Below are 25287 nucleotides of genomic sequence, written 5' to 3' on the forward strand. Positions count from 1 at the left end.
TTGTTTCTGTGCAGAGTAAATACTGGCTGCTTTATTTTAACACTGAAATATAGATTTCAGTTTGAAGTACAAACCCCGCCCAAATCTAACTCTCTCTGCGAATGTTACACCTGCCCCACCTGGAGCGCAGCATGGTTTTGTCAAGTAGAGATAGAATTAGCTTTTGCGAGTAAACCAGAATCAGGCCCCAGGTGTGTATGTAACCACTCCACCTTCCCCAGGCATCAATGTCCTAGGGGGCACAAGCCAAAAGGAGGAATCTCCCTTCCTTCAAACTAGGTACAGCGTTCCACTTCCACTATTTCTGAACGAATGAGCCACCCGCAGCCCCCCAACTTCTTCCACTGCCCAGTACAACCTCCTGCGTTCCGCCCGCCTATATACAGTGGAGGAAATGTAGACACAGAGCACCAACCGAAGCGGATTTCTCACCGCACCTGTTCTTATTAAAGCTCAAATCGTCATCCTGTGAGCTGTATATTTGCTTTCTCCTTTCAGGTGCAGAAACACTGACCAGGCCGGTGTGGGACCATGGATGAGAGATGGCTGCAGGATGAAATAGGCAGATTAACTCAGATGACCATGGCTCACAGCATGGGATCAAGGCGAGGTATGGTCTACAGCTGGCATATAAAATCCACAAAACCAGGGTTCCATAAGAATAAAAGCAACAGTGCCACTATCCGCTCAGAAATGAGAAGAATAAAAATTCTCTATCCACAAATAGCAGGATCTCTGACACACTGACACTTATGTATAACATGTAGGGAATCATTTTACAGTTATCACTACCTGCCCCCCAGTAAAATCCACCGCCCCACTCTGCGTCCGTGAAGCCAGATGCAGTCCATGAGACTGTGACTGGGCACTGACTTCCTATTGGAAGTCGTACCTGCCAGTCACCATCGTGACAGGCAGTCCCATTGGGAGTTGTTCCCTCCCTCTGTGACTGCCAGTCCAGGCTGTGATAAGCAGAGAGCTGGTTTCCTGGGCTGCAGCCAATGCAGCCCATAAGAGATGGGCTTTTGCGCATGCGCAGTACCGTTGCCCACTACTGCGTATGCCCAACATCTTTTAATTGCATAATACCCAGGACCTGGCAGTGGCAGTCCCCCACCTACACCCAGGTAGAGGCCGCTGCTGAGTACAAGTAATTAGATGCCTGCGACAAATATAATAGGGTGTGAGAATCAGATAGTGAGAGATTTGGGGATAATATTCCCTTTTTCTTTTTTTTTGTTTTGTTTAAAGCGGCAATCAATTACACTGAAGAAAAAAAACCGGTAGATTCCGCTTTAAAAATTGGGAAAACTCTCCCAAAATCCCAAATTTTGCCCCTTAACTGCTCTCTTCTTATCTTTCATCCTAATGATCTGTCTGATATATAAAAGCTGAGTGAGGGGAAATGGGGGTCAGCCTGACTTTGCTGGGGGGGTAAGTGAAGTGCCTGAGGATTTCGTTCACAGACTAGGCATCGCCTCTGGTCTCCCCTCTGGTGTTTGCAGAAACATCAATCGCTGCTTATACAAGGTATAAATAGTTCTTGTCATGTACACCAGAACTAAGAACACTGGTATTGGAGGAGACAGAACTTTACTTTAACCCCTTCACGACATTTGACGTACATTTACGTCATGGTCGGGAAGTACTTCCCGACACATGGCGTAAATGTACGTCATGGCTTTAAACTGTCACCGCGTCTATAGACGCGGTGACAGTTTAAACATGTCTGCTGTCCCTGACAGCAGACATGTCCCTGCATGCCCAGGGGGGGCTGCGATGCCGCCCCCCCGTCGGCGATCGCTGTGATTGGCTGTTCAGTGTGAACAGCCAATTACAGCGTTTTCTGTGTCACCGGCGAATAACGTTCGCCGGTGACACAGGGATCGGAGGTGATTGGTGCTGTAAAGTACAGCACCAATCACCACGGGGTGTAAGGGTGACACTGGTGTCACCCCACCTCACCCCGCCCGCCCCCAAAGGCCGTGATTGGTTCGTTGGACCGACGAACCAATCACAGCCATGGAGGGGGATTTAAACTAACGGTGACTGCACTGCAGACGCCATTCCGGTCTGGAATTGCGTGCAGTGCGGTCACCGTACCTAGCTGCCGTGATATACTGACCTGATCCTTGCAGAATACTTACCTGATCACTGCTTGTAGCGTGCTGGATGCTTCCTGGATCCTGTTACTACTTGTGACTTCCTGTGTTGTGCTGCTGCAGTGTAATAGCGTTAGATAGAGAGAGATAGAGAGATAGAGAGAGATAGTGTCAGAGAGTGCTATATTTTGTGCTGCTGCAGTGTGATAGAGTTATAGATAGAGAGATAGAGAGAGAGATAGAGAGAGATAGAGAGATAGTGACAGATTGTGCTATATATTTTTTATATAACTGACTGCTGCCCCCCCTTTTGTGCTGATCAGTATAAATTAACTGATCAGCAACTTTTTGGGGGCGCAGGTTTTATTTTTAATATATATACCTGTCAGCTGCTGCTGCAGTGTCATAGAGTGATAGATAGTGAGAGATAGAGAGATAGAGAGAGATAGTGACAGAGAGTGATAGAGAGTGCTATATTTTGTGTCTGCTGCCCCCCTTTTGTGCACCCCCAGCAACTTTTTGGGGGTGCAGGGGTTATTTTTTATATATATAACTGTCAGTGCTGCTGCTGCTGCTGCAGTGTCATAGAGTGATAGATAGTGAGAGATAGAGAGATAGAGAGAGATAGTGACAGAGAGTGATAGAGAGTGCTATATTTTGTGTCTGCTGCCCCCGCCTTTTGTGCTGATCACTATATCTGAGGTGATCAGCAACTTTTTGGGGGTGCAGAGGTTTTTTTTTTTTATATATATATACCTGTCAGTTGCTGCCAGTTGCACTGTCAGTTGCACCAAAGGTTGTGCACCTGCTGCCCCTCACTGGTAATCAGTGTCGCATCAGTGATCACCTTTTTTTTTTTTTTGAGGGTGCTGTGGGGTCTTTTTTTAATTTTTTTTTTACACACACTGTGATTTTGTGGGTGTCCTGTGGCCACTGTGCGCTGATCAGTGACGTACATCACTGATCAGCTTTTTCGGCACAGGGTTGATCTATTTTTTTTTTTTGATCAAATTCCTGTTGCCTTTGAGCGCTGTTCAGTGACGGACGTTACTGACCAACATCTGTGCTCAATTTTTGGCGCAGGACCTTTTTTTTTTTTTTTTTAACCCCTTCAAAAAATTTTTTTTTTTAACCCCATCAATTTTTTTTTTTTTTTATTGGGATCAAATTCCTGTATAAAGTATTTTTTTTTTTTTTCTGCACTACATACACACTACACACTACATACCCCCCTGGTTGAAATAAAGTTTGTACCCCCCCTACACTATACACGTGTTGAAACATTTCACTACCAGAAACACAAAAATAAAAATGGCATCCCAAATGTCATCCCAAATGTCATCCCAGTCATCCAGAAGAATGTATTCAGCGGAGGAGGCATATGCCATGCTTGCCTCTGACTCTGACACAGCCAGTGAGGCAAGCGGGGAATTTGAAGGATTCATCTTAAGCTCCTCTTCCTCCTCTAGTGATAAGGGACCCCCGCAAAGATGCCCCCGTAGAGCAGCTGAGACCCCCCCCCCCCAATAATTGATCTCGTATGGACCCCACCACCAGACAATTTTGAGCCCCAGGTTCCTGAGTTTTTTGCCATGCCAGGAATCCAATTTGATTCCACAGGTCTCAGAGAAATTGACTTTTTCAAATTATTTTTCTCTGATGATTTTATAAATTTAATGGTGGACCAAACTAATTTATATGCCCAGCAGTTTATTGCTCTAAACCCCACGTCATCATTTGCTAGGTGGACCCCTGTAGATGCAGTAGAGATGATGACGTTTTGGGGTCTGGTGTTTCATATGGGCATAGTAAAAAAGCCAGAAATTAGGCAATATTGGAGTACAGATGTTCTGTACAGCACCCCATTTTACCGTATGGCCATGACTCGGGCTCGTTTTGAGATGATCCTTAAATTTTTGCATTACAACGATAATGCACAGTGCCCACCCAGAGATGATCCCACCTTTGACCGGCTATTCAAAGTCAGGCCGGTCATTGATCATTTCAGTGCCAAATTTGCAGAGATGTACATCCCTGAAAAATTTATTTGTATTGACGAGACCCTTATACATTTTAAAGGAAGGGTTAAATTCCGCCAGTACCTTCCCAGGAAGAGGGCAAGGTATGGCATAAAAATGTATAAGCTGTGTGAAAGCACCTCAGGGTACACCCACATGTTTAGGGTATATGAAGGGAAGGATTCAAGAATTGAACCGCCAGAATGCCCCCCCTCCCTCGTAGGTGTTAGTGGAAAAATTGTCTGGGATTTAGTGCACCCCTTCCTGGATAAAGGTTATCACCTCTATGTGGATAACTTTTACACTAGCATCCCCCTGTTTAAGGCCCTTGGTTCAAGAGGTAAAGCAGCTTGCGGTACTGTGCGCAAGAACCAAAGAGGCCTCCCAAAAACGCACATTGCCCAAGTAATGAGAAGGGGTGAAAGCAGGGGAATATGCACCGAAAATATGTTGTTGGTCAAATATAAGGACAAGAGGGATGTCCTTATACTGACAACAATTCACGGAGACAGTACCACCTCCGTCCCTGTACGAGGTACCAGTACCCACACCTCAAAACCTAATTGTATCCTGGATTACAATAGGTACATGGGCGGAGTGGATCTTTCAGATCAGGTACTGAAGCCGTACAGTGCCCTGCGGAAAACAAAAATCTGGTACAAGAAGCTGGCCGTGTATATCATCCAGATGGCACTGTATAACGCTTACGTGCTATTCCGTTCTACCGGCCAGAGGGGGACATTTATGCACTTTCAAGAGGAAGTCATAAAGGGCCTAATATTTGGGAACCAGCAGGCAGAGGGCCCCAGTACTTCTAGTACTGGCCCCCGTATTGTACCAGGGCAGCATTTTCCTGATGAAATCCCCTCCACTGGAAAAAAGGGCAGGACACAAAAAAGGTGCAAAGTTTGCTATAAAAAGGGAATAAGAAAGCAAACTATTTTCCAGTGTGACACTTGCCCCGACAAACCCGGCCTATGTATAACGGAGTGTTTTAAAATATACCACACATCTATGGATTATTAGGTTCATAATTTCACCGTGCTTCGGGGGTCTTGCTAATGCCACATAGCACCCACCATTCATTCCACCAGAATCTGAGCCGAAAAATCCAAAAATCACTCCTTCCCTTCTGAGTCCTGCCATGCACCCAACTGGTATTTTTTGGTCACATGTGAGGCATTGCCGTACTCGGGAGAAATTGGGGCACAGATTTTGTGGTGCTTTTTCTCCTTCATACCTTCTGAAAATGAAAAATTTTGAGCCAGAACTGCATTTTTGTGTAAAAAAATGTAATTTTTCATTTTCACTGCCCAGTTGTATCAAAATTGGTGAAACCCCTGGGGGTTTGAAATGTACACTATACCCCTAGATGAATTCCCTGAGGGGTGTAGTTTGCAAAATGGGGTCACTTGTGGGGGGGTTCCACTGTATTGGTGCTTTGGGGGTCTTGCTAATGCGACATAGCACCCACCAACATTCCACCAGAATTTGTGCTGCAAAATCCAAATATCACTCCTTCCCTTCTGAGTCCTGCCACTTTTTGGTCACACATGAGGCATTGCCGTACTCGGGAGAAATTGGGGCACAGATTTTGGGGTGCTTTTTCTCCTTCATACCTTCTGAAAATGAAAAATTTTGAGCCAGAACTGCATTTTTGTGTAAAAAAATGTAATTTTTCATTTTCACTGCCCAGTTGTATCAAAATTGGTGAAACCCCTGGGGGTATGAAATGTACACTATACCCCTAGATGAATTCCCTGAGGGGTGTAGTTTGCAAAATGGGGTCACTTGTGGGGGGGTTCCACTGTATTGGTGCTTGGGGGGTCTTGCTAATGCGACATAGCACCCACCAACATTCCACCAGAATTTGTGCTGCAAAATCCAAATATCACTCCTTCCCTTCTGAGTCCTGCCACTTTTTGGTCACACATGAGGCATTGCCGTACTCGGGAGAAATTGGGGCACAGATTTTGGGGTGCTTTGTCTCCTTCATTCCTTGTGAAAATGAAAAATTTTGAGCCAGAACTGCATTTTTGTGTTAAAAAATGTAATTTTTCATTTGCACAGCCCAGTTGTATCAAAATTGGTGAAACCCCTGGGGGTATGAAATGTACACTATACCCCTAGATGAATTCCCTGAGGGGTGTAGTTTGCAAAATGGGGTCACTTGTGGGGGGGTTCCACTGTATTGGTGCTTGGGGGGTCTTGCTAATGCGACATAGCACCCACCAGCATTCCACCAGAATATGAGCTGCAAAATCCAAAAATCACTCCTTCCCTTCTGAGTCCTGCCATGCACCCAAATGGTATTTTTTGGTCACATGTGAGGCATTGCCGTACTCGGGAGAAATTGGGGCACAGATTTTGGGGTGCTTTGTCTCCTTCATTCCTTGTGAAAATGAAAAATTTTGAGCCAGAACTGCATTTTTGTGTAAAAAATGTAATTTTTCATTTGCACAGCCCAGTTGTATCAAAATTGGTGAAACCCCTGGGGGTATGAAATGTACACTATACCCCTAGATGAATTCCCTGAGGGGTGTAGTTTGCAAAATGGGGTCACTTGTGGGGGGGTTCCACTGTATTGGTGCTTGGGGGGTCTTGCTAATGCGACATAGCACCCACCAACATTCCACCAGAATCTGAGCTGCAAAATCCCAAAATCACTCCTTCCCTTCTGAGTCCTGCCATGCACCCAAATGGTATTTTTTGGTCACATGTGAGGCATTGCCGTACTCGGGAGAAATTGGGGCACAGATTTTGGGGTGCTTTGTCTCCTTCATTCCTTGTGAAAATGAAAAATTTTGAGCCAGAACTGCATTTTTGTGTAAAAAATGTAATTTTTCATTTGCACAGCCCAGTTGTATCAAAATTGGTGAAACCCCTGGGGGTATGAAATGTACACTATACCCCTAGATGAATTACCTGAGGGGTGTAGTTTGCAAAATGGGGTCACTTGTGGGGGGGTTCCACTGTATTGGTGCTTGGGGGGTCTTGCTAATGCAACATAGCACCCACCAGCATTCCACCAGAATCTGAGCTGCAAAATCCAAAAATCACTCCTTCCCTTCTGAGTCCTGCCATGCACCCAAATGGTATTTTTTGGTCACATGTGAGGCATTGCCGTACTCGGGAGAAATTGGGGCACAGATTTTGGGGTGCTTTGTCTCCTTCATTCCTTGTGAAAATGAAAAATTTTGAGCCAGAACTGCATTTTTGTGTAAAAAATGTAATTTTTCATTTGCACAGCCCAGTTGTATCAAAATTGGTGAAACCCCTGGGGGTATGAAATGTACACTATACCCCTAGATGAATTCCCTGAGGGGTGTAGTTTGCAAAATGGGGTCACTTGTGGGGGGGTTCCACTGTATTGGTGCTTGGGGGGTCTTGCTAATGCGACATAGCACCCACCAGCATTCCACCAGAATCTGAGCTGCAAAATCCAAAAATCACTCCTTCCCTTCTGAGTCCTGCCATGCACCCAAATGGTATTTTTTGGTCACATGTGAGGCATTGCCGTACTCGGGAGAAATTGGGGCACAGATTTTGGGGTGCTTTGTCTCCTTCATTCCTTGTGAAAATGAAAAATTTTGAGCCAGAACTGCATTTTTGTGTAAAAAATGTAATTTTTCATTTGCACAGCCCAGTTGTATCAAAATTGGTGAAACCCCTGGGGGTATGAAATGTACACTATACCCCTAGATGAATTCCCTGAGGGGTGTAGTTTGCAAAATGGGGTCACTTGTGGGGGGGTTCCACTGTATTGGTGCTTGGGGGGTCTTGCTAATGCGACATAGCACCCACCAACATTCCACCAGAATCTGAGCTGCAAAATCCCAAAATCACTCCTTCCCTTCTGAGTCCTGCCATGCACCCAAATGGTATTTTTTGGTCACATGTGAGGCATTGCCGTACTCGGGAGAAATTGGGGCACAGATTTTGGGGTGCTTTGTCTCCTTCATTCCTTGTGAAAATGAAAAATTTTGAGCCAGAACTGCATTTTTGTGTAAAAAATGTAATTTTTCATTTGCACAGCCCAGTTGTATCAAAATTGGTGAAACCCCTGGGGGTATGAAATGTACACTATACCCCTAGATGAATTCCCTGAGGGGTGTAGTTTGCAAAATGGGGTCACTTGTGGGGGGGTTCCACTGTATTGGTGCTTGGGGGGTCTTGCTAATGCGACATAGCACCCACCAACATTCCACCAGAATCTGAGCTGCAAAATCCCAAAATCACTCCTTCCCTTCTGAGTCCTGCCATGCACCCAAATGGTATTTTTTGGTCACATGTGAGGCATTGCCGTACTCGGGAGAAATTGGGGCACAGATTTTGGGGTGCTTTGTCTCCTTCATTCCTTGTGAAAATGAAAAATTTTGAGCCAGAACTGCATTTTTGTGTAAAAAATGTAATTTTTCATTTGCACAGCCCAGTTGTATCAAAATTGGTGAAACCCCTGGGGGTATGAAATGTACACTATACCCCTAGATGAATTCCCTGAGGGGTGTAGTTTGCAAAATGGGGTCACTTGTGGGGGGGTTCCACTGTATTGGTGCTTGGGGGGTCTTGCTAATGCGACATAGCACCCACCAGCATTCCACCAGAATCTGAGCTGCAAAATCCAAAAATCACTCCTTCCCTTCTGAGTCCTGCCATGCACCCAAATGGTATTTTTTGGTCACATGTGAGGCATTGCCGTACTCGGGAGAAATTGGGGCACAGATTTTGGGGTGCTTTGTCTCCTTCATTCCTTGTGAAAATGAAAAATTTTGAGCCAGAACTGCATTTTTGTGTAAAAAATGTAATTTTTCATTTGCACAGCCCAGTTGTATCAAAATTGGTGAAACCCCTGGGGGTATGAAATGTACACTATACCCCTAGATGAATTCCCTGAGGGGTGTAGTTTGCAAAATGGGGTCACTTGTGGGGGGGTTCCACTGTATTGGTGCTTGGGGGGTCTTGCTAATGCGACATAGCACCCACCAACATTCCACCAGAATCTGAGCTGCAAAATCCCAAAATCACTCCTTCCCTTCTGAGTCCTGCCATGCACCCAAATGGTATTTTTTGGTCACATGTGAGGCATTGCCGTACTCGGGAGAAATTGGGGCACAGATTTTGGGGTGCTTTGTCTCCTTCATTCCTTGTGAAAATGAAAAATTTTGAGCCAGAACTGCATTTTTGTGTAAAAAATGTAATTTTTCATTTGCACAGCCCAGTTGTATCAAAATTGGTGAAACCCCTGGGGGTATGAAATGTACACTATACCCCTAGATGAATTCCCTGAGGGGTGTAGTTTGCAAAATGGGGTCACTTGTGGGGGGGTTCCACTGTATTGGTGCTTGGGGGGTCTTGCTAATGCGACATAGCACCCACCAGCATTCCACCAGAATCTGAGCTGCAAAATCCAAAAATCACTCCTTCCCTTCTGAGTCCTGCCATGCACCCAAATGGTATTTTTTGGTCACATGTGAGGCATTGCCGTACTCGGGAGAAATTGGGGCACAGATTTTGGGGTGCTTTGTCTCCTTCATTCCTTGTGAAAATGAAAAATTTTGAGCCAGAACTGCATTTTTGTGTAAAAAATGTAATTTTTCATTTGCACAGCCCAGTTGTATCAAAATTGGTGAAACCCCTGGGGGTATGAAATGTACACTATACCCCTAGATGAATTCCCTGAGGGGTGTAGTTTGCAAAATGGGGTCACTTGTGGGGGGGGTTCCACTGTATTGGTGCTTGGGGGGTCTTGCTAATGCGACATAGCACCCACCAACATTCCACCAGAATCTGAGCTGCAAAATCCCAAAATCACTCCTTCCCTTCTGAGTCCTGCCATGCACCCAAATGGTATTTTTTGGTCACATGTGAGGCATTGCCGTACTCGGGAGAAATTGGGGCACAGATTTTGGGGTGCTTTGTCTCCTTCATTCCTTGTGAAAACGAAAAATTTTGAGCCAGAACTGCATTTTTGTGTAAAAAATGTAATTTTTCATTTGCACAGCCCAGTTGTATCAAAATTGGTGAAACCCCTGGGGGTATGAAATGTACACTATACCCCTAGATAAATTCCCTGAGGGGTGTAGTTTGCAAAATGGGGTCACTTGTGGGGGGGTTCCACTGTATTGGTGCTTGGGGGGTCTTGCTAATGCGACATAGCACCCACCAACATTCCACCAGAATCTGAGCTGCAAAATCCCAAAATCACTCCTTCCCTTCTGAGTCCTGCCATGCACCCAAATGGTATTTTTTGGTCACATGTGAGGCATTGCCGTACTCGGGAGAAATTGGGGCACAGATTTTGGGGTGCTTTGTCTCCTTCATTCCTTGTGAAAATGAAAAATTTTGAGCCACAACTGCATTTTTGTGTAAAAAAATTATTTTTTCATTTTCACTGCCCAGTTGTACCACAATTGGTGAAACCCCTGGGGGTTTGAAATGTACACTATACCCCTAGATAAATTCCCTGAGGGGTGTAGTTTGCAAAATGGGGTCACTTGTGGGGGGGTTCCTAAATTTTAGCATCTTATGGTGCCTAGAAACCTACATGGTGCCTAAAAAATAATCTCATAAAAAGGAGGCTCCAAAATCAAGTAGGTGCTCCTTCTATTATGAAGCCTGTAGTTTGGTCAACGTGCACACTAGGGCCACATATAGGATATTTATGAAAACAAAAGAATTGGGGGAATCAATTTTTAGTCACATTTCTCTAGTAAAATCTACGGTGTTCCTTAGAAAAATGTATTAAAATTGCAAATCTGCAAAAAAAATGAAATTTTGAAATTTCACCTACACTTTGTTTTAATTCCTGTGAAACACCTAAAGGGTTAACAAACTTCCAAAATGCTGTTTTGAATACTGTGAGGGGTGCAGTTTTTGAAATGGCATCATTTATGGGGGTGTCTCACATACAAGTCCCTCAAAGTCACATCAGAACTGAACTGGTCCCTAAAAAAATCAGTGTTTGAAATTTTCTTGAAAATTTGAGAATTTGCTATTCATATTATAAGCCTCCTAGTGTCCAAAAAAATTAAAAGGAAGTTGAAATAATGATGGAAACATAAAGTAGACATATGGTCTATGTTAGTTATTAACTATTTTGAGTGGTATGATTATTTGTCTCACAAGCAGAAAATTTAACATTTTGCAAATTGCTAAATTTTCCATTTTTTTACGACATTTTGGTATTTTTCACAAAAAAACACAGACTGTATCGACCCAAATTTACCACTAATTTGAAGTACAATGTGTCACGAGAAAACAATCTCAAAATCACTGGGATAAGTAAAAGCAAAAAAAAGTTATCCCCACTTAAGTGATACATGTCAGATTTGAAAAAAAGGGCTCTGTCAGGAAGGCAAAAACATGCTGTGTCAGGAAGGGGTTAAAAAGTAACATGAATCACATTACTATCAGCAGCGTGCAACTTTTATTCCAGAGGTCGGTGTGTATGTATAAAGACTATGGGGGTTATTCAAACCTGATTACATGGCTGTGAATTTGTAGGCCGGGCATTTAGCTATAGAGTGCGCATGGGTACAGCCCATAGTACGCAGGGGCGAGGAATTCCTGCGATAAAATCCAGCTAATTTTTATTTAATTGCTGGCGGTTCGCAAGCTGAGTGACAGAAAACCGGCCCTGTCGTTTTCTGAGAGTGTCAGGCAAAAGGTCAGGGAGGGGGAACCGTCGGCTCTCCAGTTGTTGTTGAACTACACAGCTGGGGGGGATCGTACAATGGTGCGCGGCCTGCATATTAATTGCTGATAATCGCTGTAATAATTTGCAAGCTGTTCTCAGCCTTGCACAATATGCTGTGCGCACAGTGTCTATTTACTGCAGAGAGGGGATGGGGCATGGCCAGCAGCTCTCCCAGCACTGGCCATGCCCAAAATAGCGTGAAAAATGGGGGGCGTGGCCCCCTGACTGTGATGTCATGCCCCCTAATTTCAGCTCCCTTCCCGACATGAGTTTCAAGTAACATAACAAAAACTCATGTCGACCGTTTGTTGACCTTTTCATGTCGACCTTTTGACTGTCGACCATTAGTTGTCAACATTTTGATTGTAGACCTAGAAACTGTAGATCTAATATACCATAACCACTATCCCCTCCAAGACAACAACTTACTGCCCATTGTCCCACCCCTGACATTGTCCCACCCCCGACATTGTCCCACCCCTGACATTGTCCCACCCCCGACATTGTCCCACCCCTGACATTGTCCCACCCCCCACATTGTCCCACCCCCGACATTGTCCCACCCCCGACATTGTCCCACCCCTGACATTGTCCCAGCCCCGACATTGTCCCACCCCCCACATTGTCCCACCCCCGACATTGTCCCACCCCTGACATTGTCCCACCCCGACATTGTCCCACCCCCCACATTGTCCCACCCCTGACATTGTGCCACCCCCCGACATTGTCCCACCCCCGACATTGTCCCACCCCCCACATTGTCCCACCCCTGACATTGTCCCACCCCCGACATTGTCCCACCCCCGACATTGTCCCACCCCCACATTGTCCCACCCCCACATTGTCCCACCCCTGACATTGTCCCACCCCCACATTGTCCCACCCCCCACATTGTCCCACCCCTGACATTGTCCCACCCCTGACATTGTCCCACCCCCCACATTGTCCCACCCCTGACATTGTCCCACCCCCCACATTGTCCCACCCCCGACATTGTCCCACCCCCGACATTGACCCACCCCTGACATTGTCCCACCCCCCACATTGTCCCACCCCCCACATTGTCCCACCCCTGACATTGTCCCACCCCTGACATTGTCCCACCCCTGACATTGTCCCACCCCCGACATTGTCCCACCCCTGACATTTTCCCACCCCGACATTGTCCCACCCCTGACATTGTCCCACCCCTGACATTGTCCCACCCCCGACATTGTCCCACCCCTGACATTGTCCCACCCCCCGACATTGTCCCACCCCTGCTGACAGTTGCAAAACAAAATATAAAAAAAAAAGTCATAATGAAACAAAAATTGCCTTGCAATTGGGTAATCCACTACTGCGTATATCTCTCTTCCTGCAAGCTCGTACTGTACCTCGCCTTGTTAACTAAAAGCCTTGTCACTCATGTGGAGCCATCCATGATGTCCACATTCACAATGTTGACAGTAGAATGTTCAAACCAATGTCATTGACATGGTCAAAATGTTGACGTAATTAATGGAGAAACATGCAAAATATCAGTATGGACAGAATGTCAGCTTTCAAAATGTCTACATCATACTTGCCGACTTGCCTTCCGGGAGAGGGCAGCCAGCTCCGTTATACAGGGGGGCGGGGCTATCGCCGGGAGCTTAAAAGAGACAGATTGGGGGTGGAGCCACAGACGGGCTTCCCTGTTGGGGGGCGTGCCTACAGTGATCGCGTCATTTTAGCCAGGCCCCTGCCGTGCAATGCCGGTATTTCAGGCATTGCTCGGCGGGGTTAAAATGACGCGATCACGTCATTTTACTCACGGACACCCCCCCCCCCCTGCCGAGGGACGGATCACGATTGGGGTTAATGCGGGAGGGTTGCCCCCCTTTCCGGGGGGCCGGGAGGGGGACCCGATTTCCGGGACACTCCCAGCCATTCCGGGAGGGTAGGCAACCCTGGTCTACATTATCACAATGTTGGCATTTCCATGAGGCTTAGCATTATTGCTAAGGTTGCTGTTGGGGTTAGAGTTATAGGGGTTATAGCACAGGTTCTCAAACTCGGCCCTCAGGTTCTGCAGGTCTCCTCACAGAATCACAAGTGAAATAATTTGCTCCACCTGTGGATATTTTAAAATGTGTCAGTCAGTAATGAGTGCACCTGTCGGGTGACCTGGAAAACATGAACTGTGTGGGGTCTTGAGGACCGAGTTTGAGAACCACTGGTGTATAGAGATGTTAAACCTGTGAAGCAACAGAGGGGTTGTGTTGACTCATCTCTACTTCACATCTTACAGCCAAGGCCATCTTAATGTACAGACATACTGGCAGATGCCCGGGAACTGCCCATGGAGCAAGTGTAGGCTGGGCCAGAGGGCATCTGCTTGCCTGGCCGCACTTGAGAGGCAGGTTGAGAAGGCTGCAGCAAGGCACAGAATGGCTGTCTGCTTTCTGATTGGTGGATGATTGGAGATATCCACCAATCAGGGATCAGCATTCTCAACTTGCCTCCAGCCTGCAGCCAGACAGCAAATGTTTGTCAGCTTGCTGATTGGGAGAGGGCTGGAACTATCAGGAAGCAGAGTGCTGGCAGCCATTGACTGTATGGAAGCATTTGGAGAGTCTATGTTGGACTGCCAAAGGGGTAAGTTAGGATTTTTCTATTCCCCCATGAATGGGTGGGTAGGACCCCCTGCATTGTTTTTGCCCATGTCCTTTAATGCTGTTAAGACTTCCCTGCTTCCATCTCATGTTTTTGTAGCTGAAACAATCTGCAGCTGTACATAAATAACGTGGTTTTACCTTGGCGGCGGGAGAACACAGCAGTGTGGACACAAGCTGCTGCTTGCACAGTTGTGTGTACTGTACATGATCACCGCAGGAAGGGAATGCAGAGGAGGCTCCTTCCAAACCACAGGCTCATCCCACCGTCATATAGACAGCTCTCACCAAACACAATAGGCAGCAGCGCGGTGCCAAATCTATATATTTGAAAAACAATCTTGTTCTAACAGGACAGGTGGAGTCTGGGCTTGCATGGCACAGTTCTGTGTGCTCAGGAAATCCTTATCACTCTATACATGTGAATACTCCATATGGTATAGCGCAGTGTTGGTATGAAGATATTAGTGATGCTACAGTAATGTTCTAGATTTATTTAACTTGTAGTAGATTTAGGCCCTTATTCTGGTTAACTCGCTCCAGCGCGAATTTGCACCCTTGCGAGTCAACCAGAACTGCCCTGCGAATGGTGGTATGCAGAGCAGGCGACAGGGGGAGTCAAGTGTGACTGGCCCCAGTGATCCGAAGGGCCCCAGAGCCTCCATGCCCCAACACGGCCACAGCCTGTACTAGCTGGCCTGTCAGTCTACTGTGCACCATCTGAGTCTGACTGACTCACTGTGTGTCACTGCTGTCTGCTGTGTGTGCGCCATGCTGCTCAGCGCTTAGCCATCTACTCTGTGTGTGCATATGGCCTGGGGCTACAGGCGCACAGACGTACCCGCTGCTGGCACTGTGGCCTCAGTCTCTGGCTCCTGTACTTGCCATTATTTTGTAAAAGTGACAGACCAGCAGTAGCTGGGAGCCAGCAGGAAACAGCAGCCAGGAGCCAGCAGGAAGCAGCAACCAGGAGCCAGCAGGAAGCAGCAGCCAGGAGCCAGCAGGAAGCAGTAGCCAGGAGCCAGCAGGACTGAGAACGAGAGAAGTCCGCACCTGAAAACAGGATCTGGAGCAGCGAAAGGTTGAATGAGGCTCATCCAGAAGATGGTTGTGTGGATTTGGGATTAGGTGGGGGGGCCCCCAGAAATATCATTGTACTGGGCCCCAAGATTTCTGTTGCCGGCCCTGGTGGTACGCCCACCTCCACCTTCGCACACCGGGTTAATTTGCCCATGCCAGTGTGAACCTCCCCCATCTTTAAATGGTCGCCGACCATCGAATGATGGGGAAGGTTCACGCGTATGTAAGGGTGGTCCAGACCACTCGTACATGTGCGTGTAGAATTCCAGGGAATTGAGCGGACAGCTGACACACGGTTATATCAGCTGCCCGCCCTCCGCACGTGCGTCACAAAGGCATTAGCATGTGTACACCCAGCGTTTTCATGGGAACGCCCATAAAACGATGGGCGTTTACATATGCTTATGGACCAGGCCGGCACCTCACGTCCCTCTCCACCCACCGCTTGAAAGGCAGGGAGCAGATTTTGCACCAAGTTCGCAAGCTCCCAGGGTATACACATGCGCATATGCAAAACATCGGTCCCCCATGCGAATTTAGACATTATTTCACATACCAAACATAGGGCCTAATGCAATACTTTAATACAAGTAGGGTTTAATAAATCCTCTAAAAATGAAAAGAGGTGGTGTTGCCCATAGCAACCAACCAAATTGTAATTGGTTGCTATGGGCAACATCACTTTTCATTTTGTAGAATCTTTGGTAAATGTATCCTGTAGTTTCCTTTCCATCCAAGACTGCACAATGTATATTCATAGTGCGATAAAGTAATGGGTGCTATTGCTGGATTTATGTTGCGCAGCTGTTGCCAGGCAACCCGTGAGAAAAGTGGGAGAAATATCTCGAACACTCATCCCTCCTTACTGACATGTGGGGGTGGACAGTTGCCAGCTTAAAAGGAAACTGACATCAAAGCACAATTGGAAAGATAGTATTTAAAATTATATAGTGGATTGTTCCATACTGCAATGTGTTTAGTTTTATGGGAATGGGGAAAGCTACGCAATAATATATAATTATTATTATTATTATATAATGAGCTTTTTAACTTTTGTTAATTTTTTCTCCCCAAATAATGTGCTCTTACAATCAGAAGCATCAGAAGGGTTTGATGGTCTGGACCTAAAGGCCCCCATTCGGACAATTTTGCCCTTGAGAGCCTCCCGGCAGATGGGTCATTTTTACATGCAATAAATCACATACGATTTATTGCATGTAATCCTGGGGAGCTGCTGTGGCCGTGGGGGTGCGGCCAGCGGCGTCCAGGCAGCGGGATCCAGGCAGCGGCGGAGAGGAGCTTGTAGCGCTATTTCCTGGGAGGCGGGGTGGGAAGCGCTGCTGAATTTGAAATCATATTTTGCAAAGACTGGCCGGATGGGGATTGGCTGAATTCAGCCAATCAGCTTCCAGACAGTGTTTTCAAAATAGGTTTTCAAATTCAGCAGTGCTTCTGGCCCCCCCGCCCGGCAAATAGCACTACAAGCTCACTGCCCAGACCCTGCTGCTGCAAATAGGTGTGTGTCAGCTGTGCTTCACCACTGGCACACACCTACAGATCGGAGAAAGGATTCCTCAGAATGTCTAACCCATGGGTGGCCAAACTGGTACTTGAGATCTACCAAAGGCCCACATTTCCCAGATCACCTACCTGGTGCACAGCTCTAGTCATTACTAACTGTCACATGTCCCAGACCACCTAGCTGGTGCACAGCTGTAGTCATTACTAACTGTCACATTTTCAAACCTGCTGCATTCATTCCTACTATAGATCCACAGGTTGCCTGATACACATGGACTGTTGGTAGATCTTGAGGACAGGTTCGGCCACCCCTGGTCTACACTCTTTGGCCTTTTTTTCTGGTTGACTCCCTCGGCCGTGAATTTGCATCCTTGCGAGTCATCCAGAACCTGCCCTGCGAATGGTGGTACGCCCGCCCCCCCTTCGCACGTCGGGTTTGTTTGCCCGGCATGCGAATAGATGTTTTACATAAACAACCGTTCGCATGCCAGTGGGAACCTCCCCCATCTTTCGATGGTGGACAACCATCAAATGATGGTGAAGGCGCACGCATATGTAAGGGTGATCCAGACCACTCGTACATATGTTTGTAGATTTGCAGGGAATTGGGCAGACAATTGACATCCGGTTATGTCAGCTGTCCACCCCCAGCAAGTGCATCACAAACGCATTAGCTGGGCGTTCACATATGCTAATGGCCCAGGCCGGCACCCCACGCCCCTCTCCACCCCCCGCTCGAATGTTAGGGAACGTGTACTCGATGAACAGATTTTGCGCCGTGTACGCACGCTTCCTTTTTTTTTTTTTTATTTCTTTGTGGCGTCGCCTGTTACTTTTTGGACTGTCACCCCTGCTCTGTGTAATAAACATTCATTAATAAGGGAGTTGTTTTATGTTCATTTATATGCCTTTTTTTCCTCTCTTTCTATTACAGGAAGTGACAATTCAAACATAATGGTGCCAGAGTTTTGGTCGGAGCCGCCAGGTAAGTCAGTATCTTTTTTCTGTAACGCAGACGTCTGTCATGGCATTCTGGGATTTGTAGTTTCACATCTAGGAAGCCCAGATAATGGCTGAGGCACAGCGATAAATCCTCTCATGTGGCGTGACATTGGGGGGTTATTCAAATCCAGTCGGTCCTCTGTGCATTCGCACGGAAGACCAATGGCAAACGCGTTTCTGCGCATGTGCAGAGGCAGGGTGCATGCTGCCATAGCAAACTTTCGGTTTGCCGTGTGCACGCACCCATGACAGCATGCGGGGGGGGGGGGGGCCCCATTACCATATGGAAACGCCCAGCGTTCTCATGGTAATGAGGCAGTGACATGGGTGCGAGGGGCGGGCAGCTGACAACAATGGATGTTAGCTGCCCGCCCATATCCGTGCCAGCGTGCACGCATATGTAAGTGACTTAAAAGTCACTTTTATAAGTGTACACGCACCACATCTTTCGATGGTCTGAGATCATCGAAAGATGTGGGCGGTTACCCGAGGCATGCAAATTGATGTTTATGCAAAACATTCATTCGCAGCCTGTGTGGGTGGACCCGCACTTCGAGGGGGGGGAGGGGGGGGGGGTCAACCAGAATAACCCTAGCTGTGCCTAGCATTCTGCCAAAGCCAGTTTGCAGAGCAATAAGGCAGAGCTGGTGGAGATCAGTATCGGGCATACACACAGCCTCTGCCACTCTGCCAAAGGGGATTCTTCATCTCAGCTGGTGCAGAGCAGGTTCTCTCCCACACTAATGGGATGCATTTTGTACATTGGTGGAACACTCGGTACACATTGGATCAGGGCAATGTTTACATAAATCAAACCGAAAATGCTGCATTTCATAAAGACAGTCCTGATTTTCCCACAGTCTAATAATATAGATGAGCCATAGAGGTCCCTTCACAAATGTTCTCCAGTAACATGGATGCAATTCCCAGCATAGCATAGGGGGGAATTTACTACGATGGGAGTTCTGTTTCACATGGGATGTTGCTATTGGCAACCAATCAGAATAGACTTCTTATTTATTTAGCACCCTCTAGAACAGTGGTTCTCAACCTTAGTCCTCAAGACCCCCACACAGTTCATGTTTTCCAGGTCACCCGGCAGGTGCACAGGTGCACTCATTACTCTGACACATTTTGAAAGATCCACAGGTGGAGCTCATTATTTCACCTGTGAATCTGTGAGGAGACCTGGAAAACCTGAACTGTTGGGGGGTCTTGAGGACCGAAGTTGAGAACCACTGCTCTAGAAGATAATAGACAGGATCTGATTGGTTGACCATAGCGGGGTGTTTTAAGGTTTTCTGCATCTCCCTCCTCACGCAAATATGTCACTGGCACCATGGAAAAGATGGCTAAGGCTGTGTGCCAGTCTTTGTTATCTTCTGTGGAAGCCCATGGCAACATAATTCTAGGGGGACAGAGATGCAAGAAATCACAGCTCATCACCTTTCAGATGCAGGGTCCTGTTACTACCCACAAAGCCTGGGAGCAGTGTGGGCAGCTTGGGACTCCCTTGTCTATAATGGGCCTGTATGCACTGTGCATTCGTACTTCACAAATTGCCCTCTATATATCATATGATGAGCAGGGATTGTTGATAGCACAGATGAATTGCGTATTTACAGGTGGAGCATCCCTTGTCCTTGCCAGGCGCCCGCCAGAACGCCCCCTCTGGCGAGCACTGGCGGACAGGGACTCCATTAAACTGTGAGGCGCGTGCGTCTCACGGGTCGCGCAGGTGTCACATGTGTGTGCGCCCCCTGGTGGGAGCTGGTGGCTGGCGGCGGCTGGCGATAGTTTTGCCAGCCCCTGCCTGAATGAGGGGTGCTCTATCTGTATAATGGGCCTTATTCTAGTTCATTCTTAGAGGCAAATTCCTTCTCAGATGGACAAAAACCATGTGAACCAGAATAAGGCCCAATGGGTGCATGGTGTCCATTGCACGTGGACCCTTAAGGGGCCCCACACACACAATGCACCATTTCCTGTCACCCGTGTCATCCATATTCTTGGATATATGATGCCAGAATAGGATGTTCGCCGGGGTTGCCAGCACCCTGTGTTAATAAGGTCAAATGTGAGAGCGTAATGCTGGATTATTTCACATAGACACTGAGGGATAAATTTACTTAGGGAGGTCTATTGAATATGTTGCCCATAGCAACCAATCAGAATCTACTTGATGTAGCACTTTCTAGAAGATAATAGATAGAATGTGATTGGTTGCTATGGGCAACATCTCATCTTCAATATAACTCCCATCTAAGTAAATGCACCCGTGTGTGTGTGTGTGTGTGTGTGTGTGTGTGACATTTGTTTTATTTTCAAGGGTGAGGTAACCGACAGACATTTGCAAATGCCCCCCGCGACATAAAACACCCCTGTACCTGTATATGTACCTGGCGCATGCGCAGTACAAACATCTGCGATTTTGCACAGCAGCCAGCAGAAAGGTGTCCCGGAGTCACTGCCAGTCACAGTGTAGCCAGTGCAGTCTCACAGACTGCATCTGCATACCCTCCAACATGACCCATTCCATTAGGTACAAAATGCTCTGTTCCTGGACTTCCCTGCCAGTGGCAGTTACAGATATGAGCCTGCAGCACAGTACAATATTCAAAAAGGGGAGTCACACCTACTGCCACCCCAGACATCACTGACAGTTGATGTGACCCCCTCTTTGAATATTGGACTGTGCTGGATTCCAACCTCTGTAACTGCCACTGGCAGGGAAGTCCAGGAACAGAGCATTTTGTACCTAATGGAATGTGTCATGTTGGAGGGTATGCATCTGGCTTCACTACAGTGGCGGATTTTACCTGGGGGGGGCTGCAGCCCATAGGTAAAACCGCCGCTGATACTGTATATAAAAGGCTAAAACTCCTCACCTATGAGGTGAAGTACTGCCAGAGACCACTAGTGGCCACTCGATGGACCAAAGTAGGCAAGTATGCAATAAAATGGCCGCCATGAACATATCTCATGCTAAGCAGCTGCTTCGTATGCCCAGTTCAAACGAGTTGACACTTAACAGATGAGAGGTGAGAGGATCAGTCCTGGACTATTATTACTCCATAAGCTTTTTAAATCTGCTGCTCCTATGCCCTCCATCTGCCAAGCAGCCCTGTAAGAAGCCATAAGTGAGCTTGGAAGGGACGTAAAATGCTTTTGGATGGAAATCCGCCCCAGTACTCCAGTGCTGTAATGTTCAGGCAGCTGTTTCTCCCCTGTAAGCTAATCCCGGGCTGGAGAAGCACCAGAGCACCAGTAATTGTACAGCGGGCAGCCCCTTCCCCGCACAGATCACATTATTACAGAGAAACCAACGTTGTGGAAGCCAGATATGAAAACCAGATGTGCCGCCCAGACACCGCTGCGCTTTGTTTTACTTTCCACTCTCTGCCGTGTTCCTGTAATTCTGAGGAGGATGGAATAATATGTGCACTTGTCTGCGTGGAAAACGGCAGGCTGCCCACAGCTTTTACAGCTATTAAACGGGGGAAAACAAAATGTCGGATACTGACGGACAGATCGTCCGGCCGCTCTGACTTTGTCTGACTCGGGGAAGAAATGACGACTGGTGCACCAGGTTCTGTGAGACATTGCTGGAACCTGTGATGTCATGTTTGTCAGTGGCGTAGCTACATATGTGGCAGACCCTGCGGTGGCTTGGGGGAGCAGCCCCAGCAGGGTCTGTGGTGGGCGCCGCTGGCTGAACTGACAGATAACCCAGGCAGCAGTGAGCTCAGAGCTGGTCCCACCCTGTACATATCTAATGAGTGGGGACCAAGTGCAGTGCATATAGAATAAGCGGGTCCCCGCCCCGTGCATATGTAACTATGGCCCCCATAGTCCATCGCCTCACCCCTACGCCACTGATGTTTGTGTCAGAGTTTTACAGACTTTTGACATCATATCGAGCACCGCAGCCAGGCAATTACATTTTTAAAAGTCACTTTTATTGCTATCCAGAAGAAAATCCGTAATAAACGTGCAAAATGTTGAGATTATACGGCTTATTAAGAGTCACGCCTAATTATGTGCTCGGAAATAAATGTGGCTCTGCCTGTGATCTAGATTGGCCGCACCTATTAGGCACATCGCTCCCATCCATCCAAAAATGGCGAAAGGGGGCAAAAAAAAAAAAAGTGAATCCCAGGCCTGCTGCTGTGGGGAAGGGACATACGGCTGCGGCTCATGCTAGGAGACAATGCCATCTCTTGTTACCTTTCCCCTGACAAGGCAGAAATTACTGTGAATGACAAACTCTGCATAATATACAATTATACCGTCTCAGCATATTTGACCCAATGTAAGATAGGAGAAGGGCACAGCAAGCTCACCAGCGGCAGGAGAGGATGCACGCTTGATAGCAATTGTGCAAGAAATCTCCAGCATTTAAAACCCATTCACTAAACAGTTGCACCTGCATCATATTCAACGTGGCAAATATTCCTGCGGGTCTGCACCTATAGTGAATGCACCACTTCTCTCACCTCACATACTATTACACCCATGCAAAATCTATCCAATATCATCATTTGTTCATTTCAACTTCTCTAATTTCCACTAAGTGTTAAGGGGTACCGGACGGCTCCCCGATAGTCGGGATTCCGACAGTCATTCCTCCGACGTCGGAATCCCGACTGCTCCCTCGTGGGGGTCCACGACCCCCATAGAGGGAGAATAAAATGCGTGCCCGCAGCGCGGCGAGCGCAGCGAGTCTGCAAGGGGCTCCATTGCGCTCCCCCCGCTGTGCAGTTGGGATTCCGACATCGGAGAAATGACTGTCGGAATCCCGACCGTCGGTCATTTATACCACACCCGTGTTAAGTGCTAGGCGTACTAGCACTTTGTACACTCGTACACCAGGGTTGCCTACCCTCCCAGAATGGTGCCAGAAATCGGGTCAACCCCCCGGCCCCCCAGAAAGGTAGGCAAGCCTTGCGTAATCCGGGCAGACTCGCCTCTTTGTAATAACCCTGCCACTCCCCCCCCCAGTGCAATGCCTGAAATTCTGGCAATGCACGGCGTGAGGGTGTGGCCACATGGCCGCTATCATGTTGGCCATGCCCCTACACTGGTCATCTGTCGGCCCCCCCACCACCACCATTCCGCCCTGACGGTGGCCCCGCCCCCCGTGCCTCACTGAACTAGCTGCCCAGCCAGGAAGTAGGCAACCCTGTTGTACACTCATACCACACACGGCATGGTACGGAATAACCCCATCAGCCCAGAGTGACTGACAGCCTGACAAGCTTACATTGCAGAAATACACTGCTCCTAATTCATGTTTGTACGTACGTGATCGCAGCTGACACGTGCAATCTGACCTCCGAGTCAGAAAAACACAGAAATATGGGGCCAATTCAGTCATAATTTGGCCCGATGTTCGGTGTATGGGAATGCACAAACCCCGGTAGCCAATGGTGTCGCTGAGTTTCACACTCGTCGGGCCGTTTGCTCCAGAAGGGTCAGAATGGGGGCGGGCAGCAGGGGAACGCCCAGCGTTTTATTGGCATCTCCATAAAAACGCTGAGTTGCGATGCGATCAACCCAATAACGCATCGCATTGCGCGCTGCGATATGGGGACCTTCACTTTTCAGATCGAAGGCTGGAAAATTAATTAGATGGTGAGCGACTATCGGGTGATTTCTCCTCGGAACTTGTTTCCTAGCACGGCCACAATCGCGGGCATCGGGTGTCATTTTTAGTGGTATACGACGCGACCGACGCGATGCCCCCGATTTTTACATTGAAATGCATTGAAAAAAAGTCAATATCGCGTCGGTCGCGTCGTATGCGGCTAAAAAAGGCTTAAATGGTCCAGACGCGATGCCCCCGATTTCCCCATAGGGAACAATGTTAAATGCCTCAATTTACTCGCGATGCCCCCGATTTCCCATAGGAATCAATGTTAAATGGCTCAATTGACCCAAATCATCATAGGGAACAATGGTAAATGGGCCAGAAAACCCCCAAAACACCCCTGAACAGTGAAATGTCCCCCCAAAAGTAGTTTACGCCACCCCATGATCAACGCCAACCCGAAGCGTGGCGAGCGCAGCGAGCCCGCGAGGGGCGGCGGTACGCGTCCTCCGACCTTTTCATACCCCCACTATCCACGTCGGCTTGGAGTTGAGAATAGATTAGTGTGGCGAGCGCAGCGAGCCACCGAGCCCGAAGCGTGGCGAGCGGCCGCAGATACCTTCACAGGTAAACGCGTCCCTTCGCGGGCTTCACAGGTATCCGCGTCCCCTCGCGGGGCACGCTGCGCTCGCCACGCTTCGGGCTCGGTGGCTCGCTACGCTCGCCACACTATTCTATTCTCAACTCCACGCCGACGTGGATAGTGGGGGTATGAAAAGGTCGAAGGACGCGTACCGCCGCCCCTCGCGGGCTCGCTGCGCTCGCCACGCTTCGGGTTCGCGTTGATCGTGGGGTGGCGTCAACTACTTTTGGGGGGTCATTTCAGTGTTCAGCTGGGTTTTCTGGCCCATTTCCCATTGTTCCCTATGATGATTTGGGTCAATTGAGCCATTTAACATTGATTCCTATGGGAAATCGGGGGCATCGCGGCTAAATTGAGGTATTTAACATTGTTCCCTATGGGAAAATCGCGGGCATCGCGTCAGTACCATCGCACCCGATTTTTTAGTGCATGCGATGGCCCCGATTTTTCCTCACGATGCCCACGATCAAGATCTTTGTGGCCGTGCTAGGAAACAAGTACCTTCTCCTCTTGCGACCGCATGCGAGGGGATGTGCTGCCGTACACATACCTGTTAGCTAGGCTGTGAGTATACGCAGGCTAGCGTACAGGTCTGAATTAGGCCCTATGTGGTTTCATATTCATTGTGGTGCTCTGATCTCCCCTGACTGAGAAATACACTGGACCACAGGAATGAGGAATGGAGGGTAATGTCCGCTGTGTGTGACAGTAGGAGCTGAGGAACTGGCAGACAGACTTCCTCTCTGTACTTAGTCATACTGAGGTGACACTGAGCGCGACGGTGCCGGCACTAGTTGTGGTCTCATTTACATAAATTAGTTCATCATCATTTCATGGAGAGAGCGTACAGGATGGCAGGAGATGAATTGAGCTAGAAGAGATGTGGTTCATATGCATACTAATAATACCCCTTTTACACCAAAAATCCCGGATCCGACCCGGCATTTGGAACACGGATCCAAGCCAGGTCGGATCTGGGATTTGCACTGTTTACACTGC

General features: G+C 47.8%; 1 protein-coding gene across 1 annotated transcript in view; it reads left to right on the plus strand.

The window, feature by feature from the left end:
• Window positions 1–508: 508 nt before the first annotated feature.
• AMOTL1 (angiomotin like 1) overlaps window positions 509–25287 on the plus strand; it is a 90119-nt gene continuing 65340 nt past the window's right edge. Inside the window, exons 1-2 of the mRNA XM_083170100.1 lie at window positions 509–610; window positions 17988–18038. Coding sequence (XP_083026226.1) covers window positions 532–610; window positions 17988–18038 — 130 coding nt within the window. The 5' untranslated portion in view covers window positions 509–531. The remainder of the gene's footprint in view (window positions 611–17987; window positions 18039–25287) is intronic.

This window comes from Crinia signifera, chromosome 2 (genome assembly GCF_055691185.1).
Source record: "Crinia signifera chromosome 2, ASM5569118v1, whole genome shotgun sequence".
NCBI classification, from domain to species: domain Eukaryota; kingdom Metazoa; phylum Chordata; class Amphibia; order Anura; family Myobatrachidae; genus Crinia; species Crinia signifera.